The sequence below is a fragment of the Gadus macrocephalus genome, chromosome 14 (assembly GCF_031168955.1).
Source record: "Gadus macrocephalus chromosome 14, ASM3116895v1".
NCBI lineage: Eukaryota > Metazoa > Chordata > Actinopteri > Gadiformes > Gadidae > Gadus > Gadus macrocephalus.
The window spans coordinates 1,128,722-1,150,029 of record NC_082395.1 but is presented as its reverse complement, the minus strand read 5'-3'; the positions used below and the strand labels follow the sequence as shown (position 1 = coordinate 1,150,029).

The following is a 21,308-nucleotide window of genomic DNA, read 5'->3' as shown; positions in this document are numbered from 1 at the left end:
GTTTGATGCTTAACGTGCTGCACTGCAGCCTTGTTTTACCGTCTGTTTGCTGCACCTCCTTTTTTTTTTAACAATTCAAACATTTTCAGCAGCTTTTCTTTCATAGGTAGTTATTTATTCATTCTCTGATAACTGTGAAACTGTTTCAGTGAGGCCTTTTATAACCTCTCCCATTCCTTTGTACATATCCTAGAATTGGCAACTAAATCTAAATTTATCCTAAAGGAAATGAATGTATGGATAAGTAAAGTATGGTTTCTTAAAATGAATGATGTATTATATTGTGGATTTTCTTTTATCGCTTGTAATTTGAACTAAGGCCTTAAGGTGTTTCACACCAAAATAGATGAAATACGGCGCTTAGCTCCTGACCGAATGCTACTGCACAGCATGCATTATAGTGTGCGTTATCTTTATTTACACCAGTGACCAATCAGCAGGCCCCCTACTCGGCCGTCTGCAGTAACACAACCTTGTTAGAGTCCTGCCTCCTATTGATGTTGTGCTAGCGCTGTAATACCAGCCAAGCTGTCAGAACGTGATTCATAGTGCAACGGCTGGCAAGATATTTCTCATGCAGCACACTCACAATACAACACGAGTTTACTACATGGTTTTCAAGTCACTAATGGTTCACAGTGGATTTCTGTCCTTATAACGGCTATACTGCAGACACATCGAGATAAGATGAACAGCAGCCAATCCAAAGGCTCTAGGTAACATTCATTTGGACAGCAATAGCAAAGGGTGCTCTGTGTTCCTCACTTAAAGCTGCAGTAGCTACGATTCATAGCCATCATTTGATCTCTTTGAAAGGCCATGGCTCTCAGTCAGCTGGTGTACAGGCCAGGGACAACGTCAATGAGGATATCTGGTGTGGTTGAAGTCTGCCTATATGTATCAAGATTCAGATTGTGGACCACTCCTGGCTCGGTTTGGACCAATAAGGACGTTTCTTAGTTGATTTGTTTGGTGAATCCATCCTTCAAATCACATGCCACATGCCTGTCAATCAAATGTGTTTCATTCCGACGCTGCAGAAACGTAGGGAGTGGTGAAAGAGAGGAGATATTTTATCTCTTTTAACTCTTAAATCGTACCTACAGCACATTTTTAAGCCAGTATTCATGTTGGTATGGCACATTCCACTATATCAGTATTCCAGTAAATTATGTATCTTATAAATGCTTTTAATCAGTGTTCTAAGTCGAAATTTGTTCAACAGGAATCCTGCCTGTATAAACTGACATTTCACAACAAAAAATAGATTCATAAGAATATAAATGGAATGACTAGAATAGAAAACATCTTAGTAAGCAATGAGTAATATGACAGACATTTAATATTTATAAAGATACCTTTATTATTTAAGTGACTATTTTCTTGAACTTACCATTGGATGGATTAGGCAGACATCATGTCCCCTCATTTGTGTTGTTAATCATTCAACTTATTGAGCATCTGGAAGACAATGGTGGAGGATTAAAAAGAGAAGAGACCTGGCAATGTCAACTTATTGAACATTAATACAATAAGCTTATCAAAATGCTTGACATTTGACCGACTTATTGTTGTACAAAACTGATCAGTGTTTACTAGAAAAGTCTCATTTCCCATGTTATTCTAATTTGAAATGACAATTAAATCCAAAATGTAATTGTGTGGTTGGGCGTTATATTCTATTTATACAACATTAAATGCAAAGGCAGTTACTGTCAATTGAGTTATGCTCAGACTTTCACTTAAAGTATAAAAAAAAAAAAAAAAAAAAAAAGTCAGCTTTGATCCTCTTGTCTTGTGTCCTGTAATTGTATTATAGTATTAATACAATTTAACAGAACATGCCACTGTAAGGTCAGCTCGGATATAACAAACTACTCGCTTTACTACTATAATATATATATATATACTTAGTATTTAGTGTGTGTGTTCTCCTCTGAATTTTCTGTTCTAGGTCTGGATGTTTTGTTTATCTCAGTGTCCTGGTTCTCTGTTCTCAGAGTACCACGAGTTGACAGATATTAAAACAAATTGACACAAAAAAAGAGCAGCCATGGGAGCAAGCAAACAAACGGTATCAACTAGTTTGCACCGGACTCTGTGCCTGTGCGGGCTCAGTGAGACCGCTTGGAGCCCAGAAGGATTTCCAGTCAGATGCCACATGAGCTGGTTTATAGTTTGGAAACAATAATTAACGTAATAAACATATTCATGAGCTGATCAACGGGCCGTCTAGGACTCGCTGCTGCTGGTTAAACTAAAAATAGAACGATTGCACCGGTCTCCACTATGTTGTGCTTGGCTCATCTTGGGCTCTCTTCGTTCAGTGACAGGTTGAGGATGTCAAGACGCTATGTTTTGGAGCGGCAGTTCAACCTGTGCTGGGGGGAATTAGTTAACCAGTTTGACGATGGGCTGAACCGATAATCCCACTGATCCCCTCAGAAAGGCCCTCCTGCCACGTGGTTCTCCCACTGAGCGCTTCAGGCCCATTCCTCCCTCTGCCCCTCATATCCCTCTGAATATCAGCCCCACCATCTTAGGAGCCCATCCCTGTTAAAGCCTGAGAATCATCCTCAAATTACTTTTGGCTTAACTCTGATTGTCAGAATTTCTTCAGTTTCGCCGGGTTTGCCTTTGATGCGTACAGCATACACCTGTAGATGGCAATTTGCATCTCAAAGGAAGTGATTTGTATCCCACAGAAGGCAACTCAAATATTATGTACTGTGCTTTGTGAAACGATATCCAAACTCTCTTCAGAATTGAATTTGACACACACCACAGTCAATGTTGTAACATGAGGCTGTGTGTACAATAATACTCCTCTAGATGACAAACACCTCATTAATAACAATAATATATGTTCTATACTGTTTAAGGTTTCTTGCCTTTAATCCATTTTTATGAGTTTGGTTTGGTTACCAGATCAACATTGTGTATAATATTGTTTGTTATGCTTCTGATACCGAAACAACTTCTAGGCTTTTTTATTATTTAAAAATGCAATGTATCAATCAACATCTTATTAAATGTTATATTTGATCCTATTTGGAAAGCCAGTGGTTTTATTGTGTGATTAGTGTTATCATTACTCCTCAGTGTCAGTACATCCTGTACGGCTCTGTCAACACCGCTGGTGATGAGCTTCATGGGAACCTCTTCACTGGGAGGAGGATGGACCAGTCAGACCAGTTGGCTGAGCCCAGTAGCGCTGCTCGTTAGGCCTAAAAAAAAAAAAAAGTTTGGTTCCTGTTGGTTGTCAGTTGAGGTCATGGGTAGGTAGGGAATTTATTTTATTTTTTTATTTTATTTTTTCCAGCGGCAGCGAATGATAGGTAGGTTGTTTTCATTTAAAAACGAGAAAATTCACTCATCCTTGTACAGAATGAAGAGGTGCTGTACCAAAACGTGATTATAGTTTGCATAAAAAAAAATGTTTTTCTTTTTTTTTTTAAAGCTCATAAAATAATTTGGGTCGCACATAAATTGACAGGGTCGGTCGGAAACCGGAACCAAACTAATTTTTTTTTTAGGCCTTATGAGGGAGGCAGCCTGTCCTCAGTGGAGCTCACTGGGTTCTTCTCCACTCTCATGTTTCGATTGGGAATGAGAGGGACTGGGAACAATGGTGCTACTAATGGGAGTTATCGGTGAGAGAGGGGGCGGGACTTGGGAGGGAGCGATATCCTGTTCAGTTCCATGGGCTAGCAGGCGAGCGAGGGCGGGACTTCTGCTGGAGGGATCTCCGTCTCTGAGGGAGGGCGGGACTTCTGGTGGAGGGATGTCCCTCTGAGGGAGGGCGGGACTTCTGGTGGAGGGATGTCCGTATGAGGGAGGGCGGGACTTCTGGTGGAGGGATGTCCCTCTGAGGGAGGGCGGGACTTCTGGTGGAGGGATGTCCGTCAGAGGGAGGGCGGGACTACTGATGGAGGGACATCCGTCTGAGGGAGGGCGGGACTACTGATGGAGGGACATCCGTCTCTGAGGGAGGGAGGGACTACTGGTTGATTTGGTTTAACGATGTCCTAATTTGAGTGTAAAGACTCACATTATTGTTTCATCCTTCGTCTTAAACAAGTGTTACCCGAGTGCTTCACCTTCGCTGCTCTGCGCAGCCTTCTTCATCGTTCCAGTTCGTCCCGGTCACGTCCGTTCTCCTGGTCTGTCCCTGCAGGAGCACAGCAGTCTTCCTCAGAGGCACCGCGGGGATGAAGAGCCCCACTCTGTGATCGGAAGCAACCGCTAATCCCGGGGATATATGTTCAGGACCTCGATGCCGTAGAGACGCAGACGGAGGGAAACCCAAGATGGAGAAAAAGAAGCCGTGTCCTCGTCTTCTGGACTACCTGGTGGTGGTGGGGGCCAGGTAAGGACTCCTTTATCTTCATCGTCTTCTGGACTACCTGGTGGTGGGGGGGGCCAGGTGAGCTATTATGGGCTGCCTTGCATTTTATACATCATGGTTTGAGGCGCCTCTGGGAATTAGTGAGAACAAATTCCTCTTCCCAAAGTAATCTTCTCTGTTCCTATAGTTGGATAACTCAGTTACACCCTATGGCAGCCGAATGTAATGTGGGAAGTCACACTGCTACTACTGTGTTACGTGAGGTTAATGAGCAGGACCAACCTCAGTGTTTAGTCCGTTCTGTGGTTCAGTGTTTAGTCCGTTCTGTGGTTCAGTGTTTAGTCCGTTCTGTGGTTCAGTGTTTAGTCCGTTCTGTGGTTCAGTGTTTAGTCCATTCTGTGGTTCAGTGTTCAGTCCGTTCAGTGTTTAGTCCGTTCTGTGGTTCAGTGTTTAGTCCGTTCAGTGTTTAGTCCGTTCTGTGGTTCAGTGTTTAGTCCGTTCTGTGGTTCAGTGTTTAGTCCGTTCTGTGGTTCAGTGTTCAGTCCGTTCTGTGGTTCAGTGTTTAGTCCGTTCTGTGGTTCAGTGATTAGTCCGTTCTGTGGTTCAGTGTGTAGTCCGTTCAGTGTGTAGTCCGTTCAGTGTTTAGTCCGTTCAGTGTTTAGTCCGTTCTGTGGTTCAGTGTTTAGTCCGTTCTGTGGTTCAGTGTTCAGTCCGTTCTGTGGTTCAGTGTTTAGTCCGTTCTGTGGTTCAGTGTTTAGTCCGTTCTGTGGTTCAGTGTGTAGTCCGTTCAGTGTTTAGTCCGTTCTGTGGTTCAGTGTTTAGTCCGTTCAGTGTTTAGTCCGTTCTGTGGTTCAGTGTTTAGTCCGTTCTGTGGTTCAGTGATTAGTCCGTTCAGTGTTTAGTCCGTTCTGTGGTTCAGTGTTCAGTCCGTTCTGTGGTTCAGTGTTCAGTCCGTTCTGTGGTTCAGTGTTTAGTCCGTTCTGTGGTTCAGTGTTTAGTCCGTTCTGTGGTTCAGTGATTAGTCCGTTCTGTGGTTCAGTGATTAGTCCGTTCTGTGGTTCAGTGTTTAGTCCGTTCTGTGGTTCAGTGTTTAGTCCGTTCTGTGGTTCAGTGTTTAGTCCGTTCAGTGTTTCGTCCGTTCTGTGGTTCAGTGTTTAGTCCGTTCAGTGTTTAGTCCGTTCTGTGGTTCAGTGTTTAGTCCGTTCAGTGTTTAGTCCGTTCAGTGTTTAGTCCGTTCAGTGTTTAGTCCGTTCAGTGTTTAGTCCGTTCAGTGTTTAGTCCGTTCTGTGGTTCAGTGTTTAGTCCGTTCTGTGGTTCAGTGTTTAGTCCGTTCTGTGGTTCAGTGTTTAGTCCGTTCTGTGGTTCAGTGTTTAGTCCGTTCTGTGGTTCAGTGTTTAGTCCGTTCAGTGTTTAGTCCGTTCTGTGGTTCAGTGTTTAGTCCGTTCAGTGTTTAGTCCGTTCAGTGTTTAGTCCGTTCAGTGTTTAGTCCGTTCTGTGGTTCAGTGTTTAGTCCGTTCAGTGTTTAGTCCGTTCTGTGGTTCAGTGTTTAGTCCGTTCTGTGGTTCAGTGTTTAGTCCGTTCTATGGTTCAGTGTTTAGTCCGTTCTGTGGTTCAGTGTTTAGTCCGTTCAGTGTTTAGTCCGTTCTGTGGTTCAGTGCTTAGTCCGTTCTGTGGTTCAGTGTTTAGTCCGTTCTGTGGTTCAGTGTTTAGTCCGTTCTGTGGTTCAGTGTTTAGTCCGTTCAGTGTTTAGTCCGTTCTGTGGTTCAGTGTTTAGTCCGTTCAGTGTTTAGTCCGTTCAGTGTTTAGTCCGTTCAGTGTTTAGTCCGTTCAGTGTTTAGTCCGTTCAGTGTTTAGTCCGTTCAGTGTTTAGTCCGTTCTGTGGTTCAGTGTTTAGTCCGTTCAGTGTTTAGTCCGTTCTGTGGTTCAGTGTTTAGTCCGTTCAGTGTTTAGTCCGTTCAGTGTTTAGTCCGTTCTGTGGTTCAGTGTTTAGTCCGTTCAGTGTTTAGTCCGTTCTGTGGTTCAGTGTTTAGTCCGTTCTATGGTTCAGTGTTTAGTCCGTTCTGTGGTTCAGTGTTTAGTCCGTTCAGTGTTTAGTCCGTTCTGTGGTTCAGTGTTTAGTCCGTTCAGTGTTTAGTCCGTTCAGTGTTTAGTCCGTTCTGTGGTTCAGTGTTTAGTCCGTTCAGTGTTTAGTCCGTTCTGTGGTTCAGTGTTTAGTCCGTTCTATGGTTCAGTGTTTAGTCCGTTCTGTGGTTCAGTGTTTAGTCCGTTCAGTGTTTAGTCCGTTCAGTGTTTCGTCCGTTCTGTGGTTCAGTGTTTAGTCCGTTCAGTGTTTAGTCCGTTCTGTGGTTCAGTGTTTAGTCCGTTCAGTGTTTAGTCCGTTCTGTGTTTAGTCCGTTCAGTGTTTAGTCCATATGTTTTCCTGCGGTCCAGTTCTACGGTCCAGTGGTTCTGTGTCTCAGTACAACATGTTGTACTGAGACACAGAACAACGTGCGGAGGTTCCTCGTCCACCCGTCTGAGCCCGGCCTCATGGTCTCCCCCCCCCCCCCCAGGCAGCCCAGCAGCGACAGCGTGGCGCAGACCCCCCAGCTGCTGCGGCGCTACCCCCTGGAGGACCACCCTGACTTCCCGCTGCCCCCTGACGTGGTGTACTTCTGCCAGCCCGAGGGCTGCCTGAGCGTCCGGCAGCGGCGGGTCAGCCTGCGCGACGACGCCTCCTTCGTCTTCACGCTCACCGACAAGGACTCGGGCATCACGCGCTACGGCATGTGCGTCAACTTCTACCGCTCCTTCCAGCGCACCGGCGGCGGCGGCGGCGGCGGGGGCCACCACCGTAACCGCGGCAACAAGGGCGGCCCCACGGAGGCGGAGGCGGCGGAGGCGGCCGGCGAGGGCTCGGACGGCGGCGCGGCCCCCGGGGCGGCGCGCCCGCCCGGCCACGCCCCGCGGGGGGGGCCGGCGGGGCCCGGGGCGGAGGCGGAGCCCCCCGGCGGGGAGCCCGGCGCGGGCCGCTCCCCGCGGCGGCGGCGGGCGGCGGCGGCGCGGGCGGCGGAGCGCAGCAGGAACAGCACGCTGACCTCGCTGTGCGTGCTCAGCCACTACCCCTTCTTCTCCACCTTCAGGGAGTGCCTCTCCATCCTGAAGAGGCTGGTGGACCGCTGCAGCCAGCGGGGAGCCCTGCAGGCCGGGGCCGCCCAGAGGTGAGGGGGGGGGGTGACAGGGTGGGGGGGGTGACAGGGTGAGGGGGGGGGGGGTGAGGGGGGTTGTGACGTGGTGAGGTGGGGTTGTGACAGGGTGAGGTGGGGGTTACGACAGGGTGAGGTGGGGTTGTGACAGGGTGAGGTGGGGTTGTGACAGGGTGAGGTGGGGTTGTGACGTGGTGGTTGTGACAGGGTGAGGTGGGGTTGTGACAGGGTGAGGTGGGGTTGTGACGTGGTGCTTGTGACAGGGTGAGGTGGGGGTTATGACAGGGTGAGGTGGGGTTGTGACAGGGTGAGGTGGGGTTATGACAGGGTGAGGTGGGGTTGTGACAGGGTGAGGTGGGGTTGTGACAGGGTGAGGTGGGGTTGTGACGTGGTGGTTGTGACAGGGTGAGGTGGGGTTGTGACAGGGTGAGGTGGGGGTTATGACAGGGTGAGGTGGGGTTGTGACGTGGTGCTTGTGACAGGGTGAGGTGGGGTTGTGACAGGGTGAGGTGGGGTTGTGACAGGGTGAGGTGGGGTTGTGACAGGGTGAGGTGGGGGTTATGACAGGGTGAGGTGGGGGTTGTGACGTGGTGGTTGTGACAGGGTGAGGTGGGGTTGTGACAGGGTGAGGTGGGGGTTATGACAGGGTGAGGTGGGGTTGTGACAGGGTGAGGTGGGGTTGTGACGTGGTGCTTGTGACAGGGTGAGGTGGGGGTTGTGACAGGGTGAGGTGGGGTTGTGACAGGGTGAGGTGGGGTTGTGACAGGGTGTGGTGGGGTTGTGACGTGGTGGTTGTGACAGGGTGAGGTGGGGGTTGTGACAGGGTGAGGTGGGGGTTGTGACAGGGTGAGGTGGGGTTGTGACAGGGTGAGGTGGGGTTATGACAGGGTGAGGTGGGGTTGTGACAGGGTGAGGTGGGGTTGTGACGTGGTGGTTGTGACAGGGTGAGGTGGGGGTTGTGACAGGGTGAGGTGGGGTTGTGACAGGGTGAGGTGGGGTTGTGACAGGGTGAGGTGGGGGTTGTGACGTGGTGCTTGTGACAGGGTGAGGTGGGGTTATGACAGGGTGAGGTGGGGTTGTGACAGGGTGAGGTGGGGTTGTGACAGGGTGAGGTGGGGTTGTGACAGGGTGAGCAGTGTGCTGCTCTGTGTGTTCTCCCTCCCTGGGCTGGTCCTCCCGTCATCCCCTTGAGTCAACGCCGTTAGAGGAAGGTCAACAAGGCGCCTGGCGGCGGCCGGCCCTCCGTGGTCAGCACATGGTGGTCTGGCTGTTGGCGGCCGGCCGGCTCAGAGGAAACCATTGATCTACGGACTGAACTGAGCTGAGAGGCCGATGGATCTGATCAAACGCCGGCGGGAGGACCCTCGTAATCAGAGGTCAATAAGGGGTTTCTGTTTCCGTCACGCTGAAGTCGAAGGCACACAGTCAACAATGAGACGTTTGTGTTGTGGAAGGTAGTGGTGCGTAAACAATGCTCATGTGACCGTGCATGTGACCGTGCATGTGAGGGATGTGCACGCCCAGGGCCTGCAGAGCTGGATGACTGAGCTGCCTGCGGAGCCCCCCGGCCCTCTGAAGTCTTCATCCGGTGGTCTCAACACTCTAACGGCGGTCGCACCGTCCAAGGCATTACCAGCAGTAGAACACATTAACGCACAGTTACATTAAACATAGGCTGGTGTTAGTATTGCACAATTGAAATTGCGATATCAGTACTACGCTATTATCCAAGATGTGTGGAAACACACGTTTATGTGGTTGATGCATTAGAAAACAGCCTTAATGTAAGACGTCATGACTGAATAACAACTCAACGGTCACAGAGCATACCGCCTCGTAACTCAGATAATGGACAGTCCTCGAGATGGACATTGTTTTTTGCAGCGTTTTTCTCAGTACTCAAAGACGCTTTACAAAAAGGAATACATACAGACGGTACGGACAAAAGGCATGTAAACAGCCCCACAACAAAAGACAACACATTAAGAGAGAGAGAGAGGGAGGGTGGAAGGTGGGAGAGGAAGATTTGACAGATGTTGTTGGTGGTCATGATGAAGAGAGGGGAGTTAAGTTGACTTTTGAACGAAAGGACATACTGGGGAGCTTCATGTCTCGTGACTCGTGTGGAGATGGAGGTGGTGCTCCAGTAGACTCTGCTGGGTGGAGGTGGTGCTCCAGGAGACTCTGCTGGGTGGAGGTGGTGCTCCAGGAGACTCTGCTGGGTGGAGGTGGTAGCTCCAGTAGACTCTGCTGGGTGGAGGTGGGGCTCCAGTAGACTCTGCTGGGTGGAGGTGGTGCTCCAGGAGACTCTGCTGGGTGGAGGTGGTAGCTCCAGTAGACTCTGCTGGGTGGAGGTGGGGCTCCAGTAGACTCTGCTGGGTGGAGGTGGTAGCTCCAGTAGACTCTGCTGGGTGGAGGTGGTAGCTCCAGGAGACTCTGCTGGGTGGAGGTGGTAGCTCCAGGAGACTCTGCTGGGTGGAGGTGGTGCTCCAGGAGACTCTGCTGGGTGGAGGTGGTGCTCCAGGAGACTCTGCTGGGTGGAGGTGGTAGCTCCAGTAGACTCTGCTGGGTGGAGGTGGGGCTCCAGTAGACTCTGCTGGGTGGAGGTGGTGCTCCAGGAGACTCTGCTGGGTGGAGGTGGTAGCTCCAGTAGACTCTGCTGGGTGGAGGTGGGGCTCCAGTAGACTCTGCTGGGTGGAGGTGGTAGCTCCAGTAGACTCTGCTGGGTGGAGGTGGTAGCTCCAGGAGACTCTGCTGGGTGGAGGTGGTAGCTCCAGGAGACTCTGCTGGGTGGAGGTGGTAGCTCCAGGAGACTCTGCTGGGTGGAGGTGGTAGCTCCAGTAGACTCTGCTGGGTGGAGGTGGTAGCTCCAGTAGACTCTGCTGGGTGGAGGTGGTAGCTCCAGTAGACTCTGCTGGGTGGAGGTGGGGCTCCAGTAGACTCTGCTGGGTGGAGGTGGTAGCTCCAGTAGACTCTGCTGGGTGGAGGTGGGGCTCCAGTAGACTCTGCTGGGTGGAGGTGGGGCTCCAGGAGACTCTGCTGGGTGGAGGTGGGGCTCCAGGAGACTCCAGAGGAGGGAGGAGATCCTTCCCTCACCACCCGGTCTATTCGTAGCCTCAAAGCTCTCCTATCCCAGAGGGAGCTGGTTGAGCTCCTGCCCTCAGTGTGGCGGTGTGCCTCATCACACAAGCCTCTCCTGACGACCTTGGAGAAGGACAGCTGAGCTCAAGGTCAAGAGCAGCCGTTTGTTTTCCCTGAATCGTTTCTTGGACGCCGATTGGCTGAGTCGTGTTGAGGTGGCGGCGTGCTCTCAGAGGGGGGGTGGGGCTTATGCTGACGCTGCTGACAGATTGAGGTCCGGCTTGCCTTTAGGGACGTCTGCACGCACACGGGGTGGGGGGGGCCAAAAGCTAATGATTCATCTTCCTCTGCTCCAACCACACCAGCACGGTCAGGGGGGTGGGGGGGAGGGGGGGGAGGGGAGAAGGGGGAGTGAGAGAGGGGGGGGGGGGGGGGGAGTCAACTCTCGCAGATGAGACTGCGAAAAAGGTTCATAAATACCAAACAAAGTACAGAATAGAATATAGAGATAGCATTACAGCTAATGGGAACATACTAAAATGGAGAGATATTTTGCTTATATCGTCTTACAAACGGTATCTGCGATTCTGTATTAACCAAATCCTTGGTATGTCCATAATGTATCGATTGATTCCATCTGCATTTGATATTTGTGAGTTGGGTCGTTTATTTCATCCCCCCGTAACAGAACAGAGGAGCTGTTCGGGTCTCCAGTTGTTTGGCGGCCCGTGTGGCCTTCTCCCCTCCCTGGAAATATCTTTGATACACAGTGTGTGTGTGTGTGTGTGTGTGTGTGTGTGTGTGTGTGTGTGTGTGTGTGTGTGTGTGTGTGTGTGTGTGTGTGTGTGTGTGTGTGTGTGTGTGTGTGTGTGTGTGTGTGTGTGTGTGTGTGTGTGTGTGTGTGCGTGTTCTCCCTGGCTGCCTCCTCGTTCCATCTCGGTTCTCTTTCTTTCTTTCCAGTGAATTCCCAATAAATCCTATTTTTGGGGAGATTAATGTAGCTCTATTAAATTAGCAGTCATTTAATGACGTTAACAATTGTTTTGATACTCATTTGTTTGTATGGTCGTTTGTTTCCAATGGTCTAGATTTAATTACCCTTCATAAGCTTAATCCGATCAAACATCCCCATGGTTTCATGTTTGCTCAGTATATTGGGTAAATGTACGCCTTGTTGGCAAACAAACAGCAGGATGGATTCGGTTTCAGGTGGTTTAGACGAAGAAGGTAAAAGTAACCAAGCATCGATCCAGGTAGGTTGGGTTTATGAACTGTGTGATGGTTTCTGGATCCTCAACGCAGTTTATGGACGGTGAACGATTGCGTCACACCTGCAGTGTTTGCTTGGTCTTAATAAAACCATCAGCGTTCACCCCGTGGTGTGTACGGCCCGTCTGGGCTGGGGGGGGCAGCAGCAGGGCTCTGAGGGCGGGGCCGGCCTGGGGACAGGAAACAGCCCATAAAAGGCTGGCCCCCGGCGCCATGTAAGACACTGCTGGGTGCGGGGTGGTCACACAGGGGTCACACTGGGGTCACACAGGGGTCACACTGGGGTCACACTGGGGTCACACAGGGGTCACAGCGCCCCCCCCACCGTGCCTGCTGGGTACTGACGCTCTGCCCCCCCCAGGGACACCATGTGGCGCGTGTTCACCGGCGCTCTGTCGGTGGAGGAGCGAGGCAACCTGCTGCTGGCGGACCTCCGGGAGATCGAGGCCTGGGTGTACCGGCTGCTGCGCTCCCCCGTCCCCGTGGCGGGCCAGCGCCGCGTGGACGTGGAGGTGCTGCCCCAGGAGCTCCGGAGGCCGCTCACCTTCGCCCTGCCCGACAACTCCCGCTTCTGCATGGTGGACTTCCCCCTGCACCTCCCGCTGGAGCTGCTGGGGGTGGACGCCTGCCTGCAGGTGCTCAGCTGCATCCTGCTGGAGCACAAGGTGAGCTGTCTGTCTGTCTCTGTCTCTGTCTCTGTGTCTCTGTCTCTGTCTCTGTCTCTGTCTCTGTCTCTCTCTCTCTCTCTCTCTCTGTCTCTGTCTCTGTCTCTGTCTCTCTCTCTGTCTCTCTCTCTCTCTCTCTCACACACACCGTTCCCATGTGACGGTCCAGTTCAAAAGGGGAAACTGGGTTAACCGGTCGCCGCATTAAGGTCCCTAAACCATGTAACATGACGCATGAAATGAGATAAGGCTGAGCAACGGGCCGAACAAAGGGAATTGTTCCGTTATCTTAATGTATCTAAACGCCCAGAACACCCGCGCATTAATAGGAGTTAGTGAGGTGGAACATTGGCTCTTTGTTTCTGTATCGTAACCGCAGCCGTGACATCCCTCCATTACATAACTACCAGTCTGTCTGTTATAGAGTCCAGCTCTGACTCTGTTATAGAGTCCAGCTCTGACTCTGTTATAGAGTCCAGCTCTGACTCTGTTATAGAGTCCAGCTCTGACTCTGTTATAGAGTCCAGCTCTGACTCTGTTATAGAGTCCAGCTCTGACTCTGTTATAGAGTCCAGCTCTGACTCTGTTATAGAGTCTGTCTGTTATAGAGTCCAGCTCTGACTCTGTTATAGAGTCCAGCTCTGACTCTGTTATAGAGTCTGTCTGTTATAGAGTCCAGCTCTGACTCTGTTATAGAGTCTGTCTGTTATAGAGTCCAGCTCTGACTCTGTTATAGAGTCCAGCTCTGACTCTGTTATAGAGTCTGTCTGTTATAGAGTCCAGCTCTGACTCTGTTATAGAGTCATCTGTTATAGAGTCCAGCTCTGACTCTGTTATAGAGTCTGACTCTGTTATAGAGTCCAGCTCAGACTCTGTTATAGAGTCCAGCTCTGACTCTGTTATAGAGTCGTCTGTTATAGAGTCCAGCTCTGACTCTGTTATAGAGTCGGTCTGTTATAGAGTCGGTCTGTTATAGAGTCTGTCTCTATTATAGAGTCGGTCTGTTATAGAGTCGGTCTGTTATAGAGTCCAGCTCTGACTCTCTGTTATAGAGTCGGTCTGTTATAGAGTCTGTCTCTGTTATAGAGTCTGTCTGTTATAGAGTCTGTCTCTGTTATAGAGTCGGTCTGTTATAGAGTCTGTCTCTGTTATAGAGTCGGTCTCTGTTATAGAGTCGGTCTGTTATAGAGTCGGTCTCAGTTATAGAGTCGGTCTGTTATAGAGTCGGTCTCTGACTCTCTGTTATAGAGTCGGTCTCTGACTCTCTGTTATAGAGTCGGTCTCTGACTCTCTGTTATAGAGTCGGTCTGTTATAGAGTCGGTCTGTTATAGAGTCTGTCTCTGTTATAGAGTCTGTCTGTTATAGAGTCGGTCTCTGACTCTCTGTTATAGAGTCGGTCTGTTATAGAGTCGGTCTGTTATAGAGTCTGACTCTGTTATAGAGTCGGTCTCTGACTCTGTTATAGAGTCGGTCTGTTATAGAGTCGGTCTCTGTTATAGAGTCGGTCTGTTATAGAGTCGGTCTGTTATAGAGTCGGTCTGTTATAGAGTCTGTCTGTTATAGAGTCTGTCTGTTATAGAGTCGTCTCTGTTATAGAGTCGGTCTCTGTTATAGAGTCGGTCTGTTATAGAGTCTGACTCTGTTATAGAGTCGGTCTCTGTTATAGAGTCGGTCTGTTATAGAGTCTGTCTCTGTTATAGAGTCGGTCTCTGTTATAGAGTCGGTCTGTTATAGAGTCGGTCTCAGTTATAGAGTCGGTCTGTTATAGAGTCGGTCTCTGACTCTCTGTTATAGAGTCGGTCTCTGACTCTCTGTTATAGAGTCGGTCTGTTATAGAGTCGGTCTCTGTTATAGAGTCGGTCTGTTATAGAGTCGGTCTGTTATAGAGTCGGTCTGTTATAGAGTCTGTCTCTGTTATAGAGTCGGTCTGTTATAGAGTCGGTCTCTGACTCTCTGTTATAGAGTCGGTCTCTGTTATAGAGTCGTCTCTGACTCTCTGTTATAGAGTCGGTCTCTGTTATAGAGTCGGTCTGTTATAGAGTCTGTCTCTGTTATAGAGTCGGTCTGTTATAGAGTCGGTCTCTGACTCTCTGTTATAGAGTCGGTCTCTGTTATAGAGTCTGTCTCTGTTATAGAGTCGGTCTGTTATAGAGTCGGTCTCAGTTATAGAGTCTGTCTGTTATAGAGTCGGTCTCTGTTATAGAGTCGGTCTGTTATAGAGTCAGTCTGTTATAGAGTCTGACTCTGTTATAGAGTCGGTCTCAGTTATAGAGTCGGTCTCTGACTCTCTGTTATAGAGTCGGTCTGTTATAGAGTCGGTCTCTGTTATAGAGTCGGTCTGTTATAGAGTCGGTCTCTGTTATAGAGTCGGTCTGTTATAGAGTCGGTCTCTGTTATAGAGTCGGTCTGTTATAGAGTCGGTCTCTGACTCTCTGTTATAGAGTCGGTCTCTGTTATAGAGTCTGTCTCTGTTATAGAGTCGGTCTCTGTTATAGAGTCGGTCTGTTATAGAGTCGTCTCTGACTCTCTGTTATAGAGTCGGTCTGTTATAGAGTCGGTCTCTGTTATAGAGTCTGTCTGTTATAGAGTCTGTCTGTTATAGAGTCGGTCTCTGTTATAGAGTCTGTCTGTTATAGAGTCGGTCTGTTATAGAGTCGGTCTCTGTTATAGAGTCGGTCTCTGACTCTCTGTTATAGAGTCGGTCTCTGTTATAGAGTCGGTCTCTGTTATAGAGTCGGTCTCTGTTATAGAGTCGGTCTCTGTTATAGAGTCGGTCTCTGTTATAGAGTCGGTCTCTGTTATAGAGTCGGTCTCTGTTATAGAGTCGGTCTCTGACTCTCTGTTATAGAGTCGGTCTCTGTTATAGAGTCGGTCTCTGACTCTCTGTTATAGAGTCGGTCTCTGTTATAGAGTCGGTCTCTGACTCTCTGTTATAGAGTCGGTCTCTGTTATAGAGTCGGTCTCTGACTCTCTGTTATAGAGTCGGTCTCTGACTCTGTTATAGAGTCTGTCTCTGTTATAGAGTCTGTCTCTGTTATAGAGTCGGTCTCTGACTCTCTGTTATAGAGTCGGTCTCTGACTCTCTGTTATAGAGTCTGTCTCTGTTATAGAGTCTGTCTCTGTTATAGAGTCGGTCTCTGACTCTCTGTTATAGAGTCGGTCTCTGACTCTCTGTTATAGAGTCTGTCTGTTATAGAGTCTGTCTGTTATAGAGTCGGTCTCTGTTATAGAGTCGGTCTCTGACTCTCTGTTATAGAGTCGGTCTCTGACTCTGTTATAGAGTCTGTCTCTGTTATAGAGTCTGTCTCTGTTATAGAGTCGGTCTCTGACTCTCTGTTATAGAGTCGGTCTCTGACTCTCTGTTATAGAGTCGGTCTCTGTTATAGAGTCGGTCTGTCTATTAATTTAACCCAGAGAAGGAAACAGCACCACCTGGTGTTCATCCAGATGTTTGTTCCCCCGGTCCACCCAGACTGTAGAGGACGGGTTCTAAGCAGGAGTCCCTTGTAGCTCCCCAGACGCGGAGCGGGTCTAAGCAGGAGTCCCTTGCAGCTCCCCAGACGCGGAGCGGGTCTAAGCAGGAGTCCCTTGCAGCTCCCCAGACGCGGAGCGGGTCTAAGCAGGAGTCCCTTGCAGCTCCCCAGACGCGGAGCGGGTCTAAGCAGGAGTCCCTTGTAGCTCCCCAGACGCGGAGCGGGTCTAAGCAGGAGTCCCTTGCAGCTCCCCAGACGCGGAGCGGGTCTAAGCAGGAGTCCCTTGCAGCTCCCCAGACGCGGAGCGGGTCTAAGCAGGAGTCCCTTGCAGCTCCCCAGACGCGGAGCGGGTCTAAGCAGTCCCTCTGTGTGTCCCCAGGTGGTCCTCCAGTCGCGGGACTACAACGCCCTCTCCATGAGCGTCATGGCGTTCGTGGCGATGATCTACCCCCTGGAGTACATGTTCCCCGTCATCCCCCTGCTGCCCACCTGCATGGCGTCCGCAGAACAGGTACGCTCCGCCGCGGCCCGGGGAGGAGGAGCCACGGGCCCTGCAGAGCAACCTTCACAAGAAGGACCGTGGTGGTTTCATGAGGCTCTGTCCCATTGTTGGGCTCAACGTGAACAGAAACGTTCTCCCAGCAGCCATCTGCTCTCCAAAGTGTTAATCCTCACACCTCCCCTCACCACATGCATTGAAAGAGAAAATAGAGCGTTGTTGTTAAGAAACATGGTGGGGAGGGGGGGGGGAGACTGCAGCGGAACAAGGAGTAGGAAGGAGGTCGAGTTCTCTGCGTACCTTAGGACCCAGTGCATGATTCAGAGCGGAGGGGTCAGTGTGATGAAGATGAGGACCAGTGCATGATTCAGAGCGGAGGGGTCAGTGTGATGAAGATGAGGACCAGTGCATGATTCAGAGCGGAGGGGTCAGTGTGATGAAGATGAGGACCAGTGCATGATTCAGAGTGGAGGGGTCAGTGTGATGAAGATGAGGACCAGTGCATGATTCAGAGTGGAGGGGTCAGTGTGATGAAGATGAGGACCAGTGCATGATTCAGAGTGGAGGGGTCAGTGTGATGAAGATGAGGACCAGTGCATGATTCAGAGCGGAGGGGTCAGTGTGATGAAGATGTCCCCCCCCCCCCCCCCCCCCCCCTGCAGCTCCTATTGGCGCCCACCCCCTACATCATCGGCGTCCCGGCCAGCTTCTTCCTCTACAAGGCCGACTTCAAGATGCCCGACGATGTGTGGCTGGTGGACCTGGACAGTAACAAGGTCCTCACAGAACACACAGCACCTGCATACAGCTTAGACCTGCTGGGCCTGGATCCATCCGGGGGTTCATTAGTGTTCATTAGGGTTCATTAGTGTTCATTAGTATACGTGGTGACTTTGAGTGGGACTCCACGCCCTCTCAATCAGTGAATTGAATGTTGTCTCGTTTCCTCGTCCTCCAGGTGATCGCCCCCACCCACGCAGAGTTCCTGCCCCCCCTCCCAGAACCAGAGTCCCTGGAGCTGAAGAAGCACCTGAAGCAGGTGGGTGCTCCGTCCAGTGAGAGCAGGACCTCTGAGCGGCTCACGCCAGACGCCCGCCGTAGTCATACTGTCGGCACATTCATTAAGAATGATCAGTCTGCTCAGAAACACTCTCAGAGAGACGGGTCAGATGGCCCCCAGGAGGGTGTGTGTTATGGTGTGTGTTATGGTGTGTGTACTACGTTGTGTGTTATGGTGTGTGTTATGGTGTGTGTACTACGTTGTGTGTTATGGTGTGTGTTATGGTGTGTGTTATGGTGTGTGTAACGGTGTGTACTATGGTGTGTACTATGTTGTGTGTTAAGGTGTGTGTTATGGTGTGTACTACGTTGTGTGTTATGGTGTGTACTATGTTGTGTGTTATGGTGTGTGTTACGGTGTGTACTATGTTATGTGTTATGGTGTGTACTATGTTGTGTGTTATGGTGTATACTATGTTGTGTGTTATGGTGTGTGTTATGGTGTGTAATATGTTGTGTGTTATGGTGTGTGTTATGGTGGTGTTATGTTGTTCTGTGAACATGAGGGTCTCAGCAGGAGGGGGTCACTGGTTCAGCTGCAGCTCCTCTCCGGTGGGACGTACTGTGTGCGTTGTGTTGCGTTGTGTTGCGTTGTGTTGTGTGGGCGGGAGCGTCGTGGCACACTAACAGACCAGTGGTGTTTGTTCTCTGTCTCTTCTCTCCTCTCTCCGTGCATGCTCTAGCTCTTGGAGGTAAAAGGCTTTAGACCATCCCCCCCCCCACCCCCCCCCTAAGGCTTTGGAGTGCTAGTGGTTCTAGTGGTAGTTACTAACGTGTGATCCTACCCCAGAGTGCCTGGTTCTGATTCATTGGAGCCCCCTTCGTCTCCCTCAGTACCCCTCAGTACCCCTCCTGTTCATCGATTTGATCAGTCAATAAAACCCTTTGTTTGAAAATGAATTCTCCTAACCCAGAATATGATGTGAGATTCATAAACTACCTGTGGTTCGAACAACATTTTAATATCATTGTTATCATTGTTATTATTAGTATTATTAGTATCTATTTATAATGTGCACTGAGACCCTACTGGGACCAGTTACCCTACCTTACTGGACCAGTTACCCTACCTTACTGGGACCAGTTACCCTACCTTACTGGGACCAGTTACCCTACCTTACTGGGACCAGTTACCCTACCTTACTGGGACCAGTTACCCTACCTTACTGGGACCAGTTACCCTACCTTACTGGGACCAGTTACCCTACCTTACTGGGACCAGTTACCCTACCTTACTGGGACCAGTTACCCTACCTTACTGGGACCAGTTACCCTACCTTACTGGGACCAGTTACCCTACCTTACTGGGACCAGTTACCCTACCTTACTGGGACCAGTTACCCTACCTTACTGGGACCAGTTACCCTACCTTACTGGGACCAGTTACCCTACCTTACTGGGACCAGTTACCCTACCTTACTGGGACCAGTTACCCTACCTTACTGGGACCAGTTACCCTACCCTACTGGGACCAGTTACCCTACCTTACTGGGACCAGTTACCCTACCTTACTGGGACCAGTTACCCTACCTTACTGGGACCAGTTACCCTACCTTACTGGGACCAGTTACCCTACCTTACTGGGACCAGTTACCCTACCTTACTGGGACCCAGTTACCCTACCTTACTGGGACCAGTTACCCTACCTTACTGGGACCAGTTACCCTACCTTACTGGGACCAGTTACCCTACCTTACTGGGACCAGTTACCCTACCTTACTGGGACCAGTTACCCTACCTTACTGGGACCAGTTACCCTACCTTACTGGGAGCAGTTACCCTACCCTACTGGGACCAGTTAACCTACCTTACTGGGACCAGTTACCCTACCTTACTGGGACCAGTTACCCTACCTTACTGGGACCAGTTACCCTACCTTACTGGGACCAGTTACCCTACCCTACTGGGACCAGTTACCCTACCCTACTGGGACCAGTTACCCTACCTTACTGGGACCAGTTACCCTACCTTACTGGGACCAGTTACCCTACCTTACTGGGACCAGTTACTCAGCCTAGCTCCATGCCTGTTCTCGTCAGCCGTTTTTAAATAGCGCTGTAAAGGTTCACCAGACCCGAGGCCTGAGTGAGGTAGGTTTACAGCCGTATAATCGCCTTTATACACGTTTCACAAGTTTACGGGTAATTAGCAGCTAATTAGACACGTTCGGTGTTAAAATGTTGTTCATTTCACATTAAAAAAAGGTTAGCTAGTTCATGCCTTGGATCAGAACCAGCAGTGTGTGTGTGTGAGTGGCCATCCTATTCCTGTGTTATGGACGTTTTTATTGGACTTTATTATTTATAACCCATGGAAGGCAGTTCACATTGTGTGACTCGGTTGCAGTGTTTTGTAAAATGATATCCAGACAAATGTTCCATGATCAACAACGCCCTGTTCTTAATAGCTATCCTATTAGATCAGAATTGAGCAGTGGTGTGTAAAACTTATTTCTGAAAGTGTGTGTGGATAAGATCTAACAAGACCACATATTATTTGTGGACCGTAACTTATTCTGTTGGATATCTTTGTACAAAACATTTCTGGATGGTCGTACAATGTGAATTTATTTTGTGGGTTAAGCATATTCAAGTCCAATAAGAACTTGCACGTCCACAATTTAGCAGCAGAGGGACATATTGGAGAGAAATTGGAGAGAAATCCTCAAACAAAATGATGCAACTCACGAATAAAAGTGAGGTTGGATATTATTTTACAAGACAAATAAGAAAATATGATTTGTGGATTCAAAAATATATTTGGGTGGATATCATTTCACAAAGCACACGTACGAGATATTAGTGTATCGTACACGCAATATGAAGTGTCCTCCACAGGCTACAAATAACATAGTTCAATGGTAAGTGTGTGTGTGTGTGTGTGTGTGTGTGTGTGTGTGTGTGTGTGTGTGTGTGTGTGTGTGTGTGTGTGTGTGTGTGTGTGTGTGTGTGTGTGTGTGTGTGTGTGTGTGTGTGTGTGTGTGTGTGCTAAGCCTCTGTTTAGCAGTTGTTGCATGCGGGAAAGAGCAACAAATTGCAAACAGCAAAGACAAAAGAATAATCTTGAGCCTTTCTGAGCAGGACATTGTCGATGATCATAAACGCGATGCCAATCAACCCAGTTGATAATTATTGAGTATAACATCATCAATATCACTAATTATCCTACATTTGAAAAGAAATGACCAACAACAAGATATGTTAAGCGCATAAACAAAGTGATATCAGATTTATGTCTGCAAGTATTTACATTTTTTTGTGTTTTTTTACTTTTTGAAAGATCTGCTCTTTTGTACGGTCCCTAGCGTGTCCATGGCGACCGCTGGTGAGAGCCAGCTGGTGCCCTTGCCCCCCCCCTCCTCCAGCCTGTCTCATCAGACTAACCCCCCCCCCCCCCACGTCTTCATTCTGTCTGTCATGCTGCGACACCGTGTCTGTAGAGCTCGTAAGTCGGCCCCTTCCGGTAGAGCCCATGGTACCTCTGGGATCGTAACATATGAACGGGTTTCAGTGGAGAGGAAGTCATTATCTCCTGGTCCCCATCGGCATAACTGAAACTCTCCACATGCCCCGACGTACAATGGTTTTCACCTCTTTCGATGCCTTTATCCTCCCCTTGGAAAAAAGCGGTGAAGTGGAGCAGAGAGATCACCATGTACCGGAGTGGTGGTGACGTATCAATCGCTTCAAGAGCTGTAGTTAGGGCTGTCAAATAAGTACTGTCTCTCC

At 49.5% G+C, this 21,308-nt stretch overlaps 1 protein-coding gene across 1 annotated transcript in view; it reads left to right on the top strand.

Annotated features, from left to right (window-relative positions):
- Positions 1–21,308, top strand: part of madd (MAP-kinase activating death domain) — a 57,424-nt gene that overhangs the window by 3,642 nt on the left and 32,474 nt on the right. Inside the window, 9 exon segments of the mRNA XM_060071326.1 lie at positions 4,178–4,369; positions 6,901–7,548; positions 12,245–12,548; positions 16,402–16,533; positions 17,184–17,297; positions 17,480–17,564; positions 18,325–18,353; positions 20,607–20,700; positions 21,047–21,068. Coding sequence (XP_059927309.1) covers positions 4,311–4,369; positions 6,901–7,548; positions 12,245–12,548; positions 16,402–16,533; positions 17,184–17,297; positions 17,480–17,564; positions 18,325–18,353; positions 20,607–20,700; positions 21,047–21,068 — 1,487 coding nt within the window. The 5' untranslated portion in view covers positions 4,178–4,310.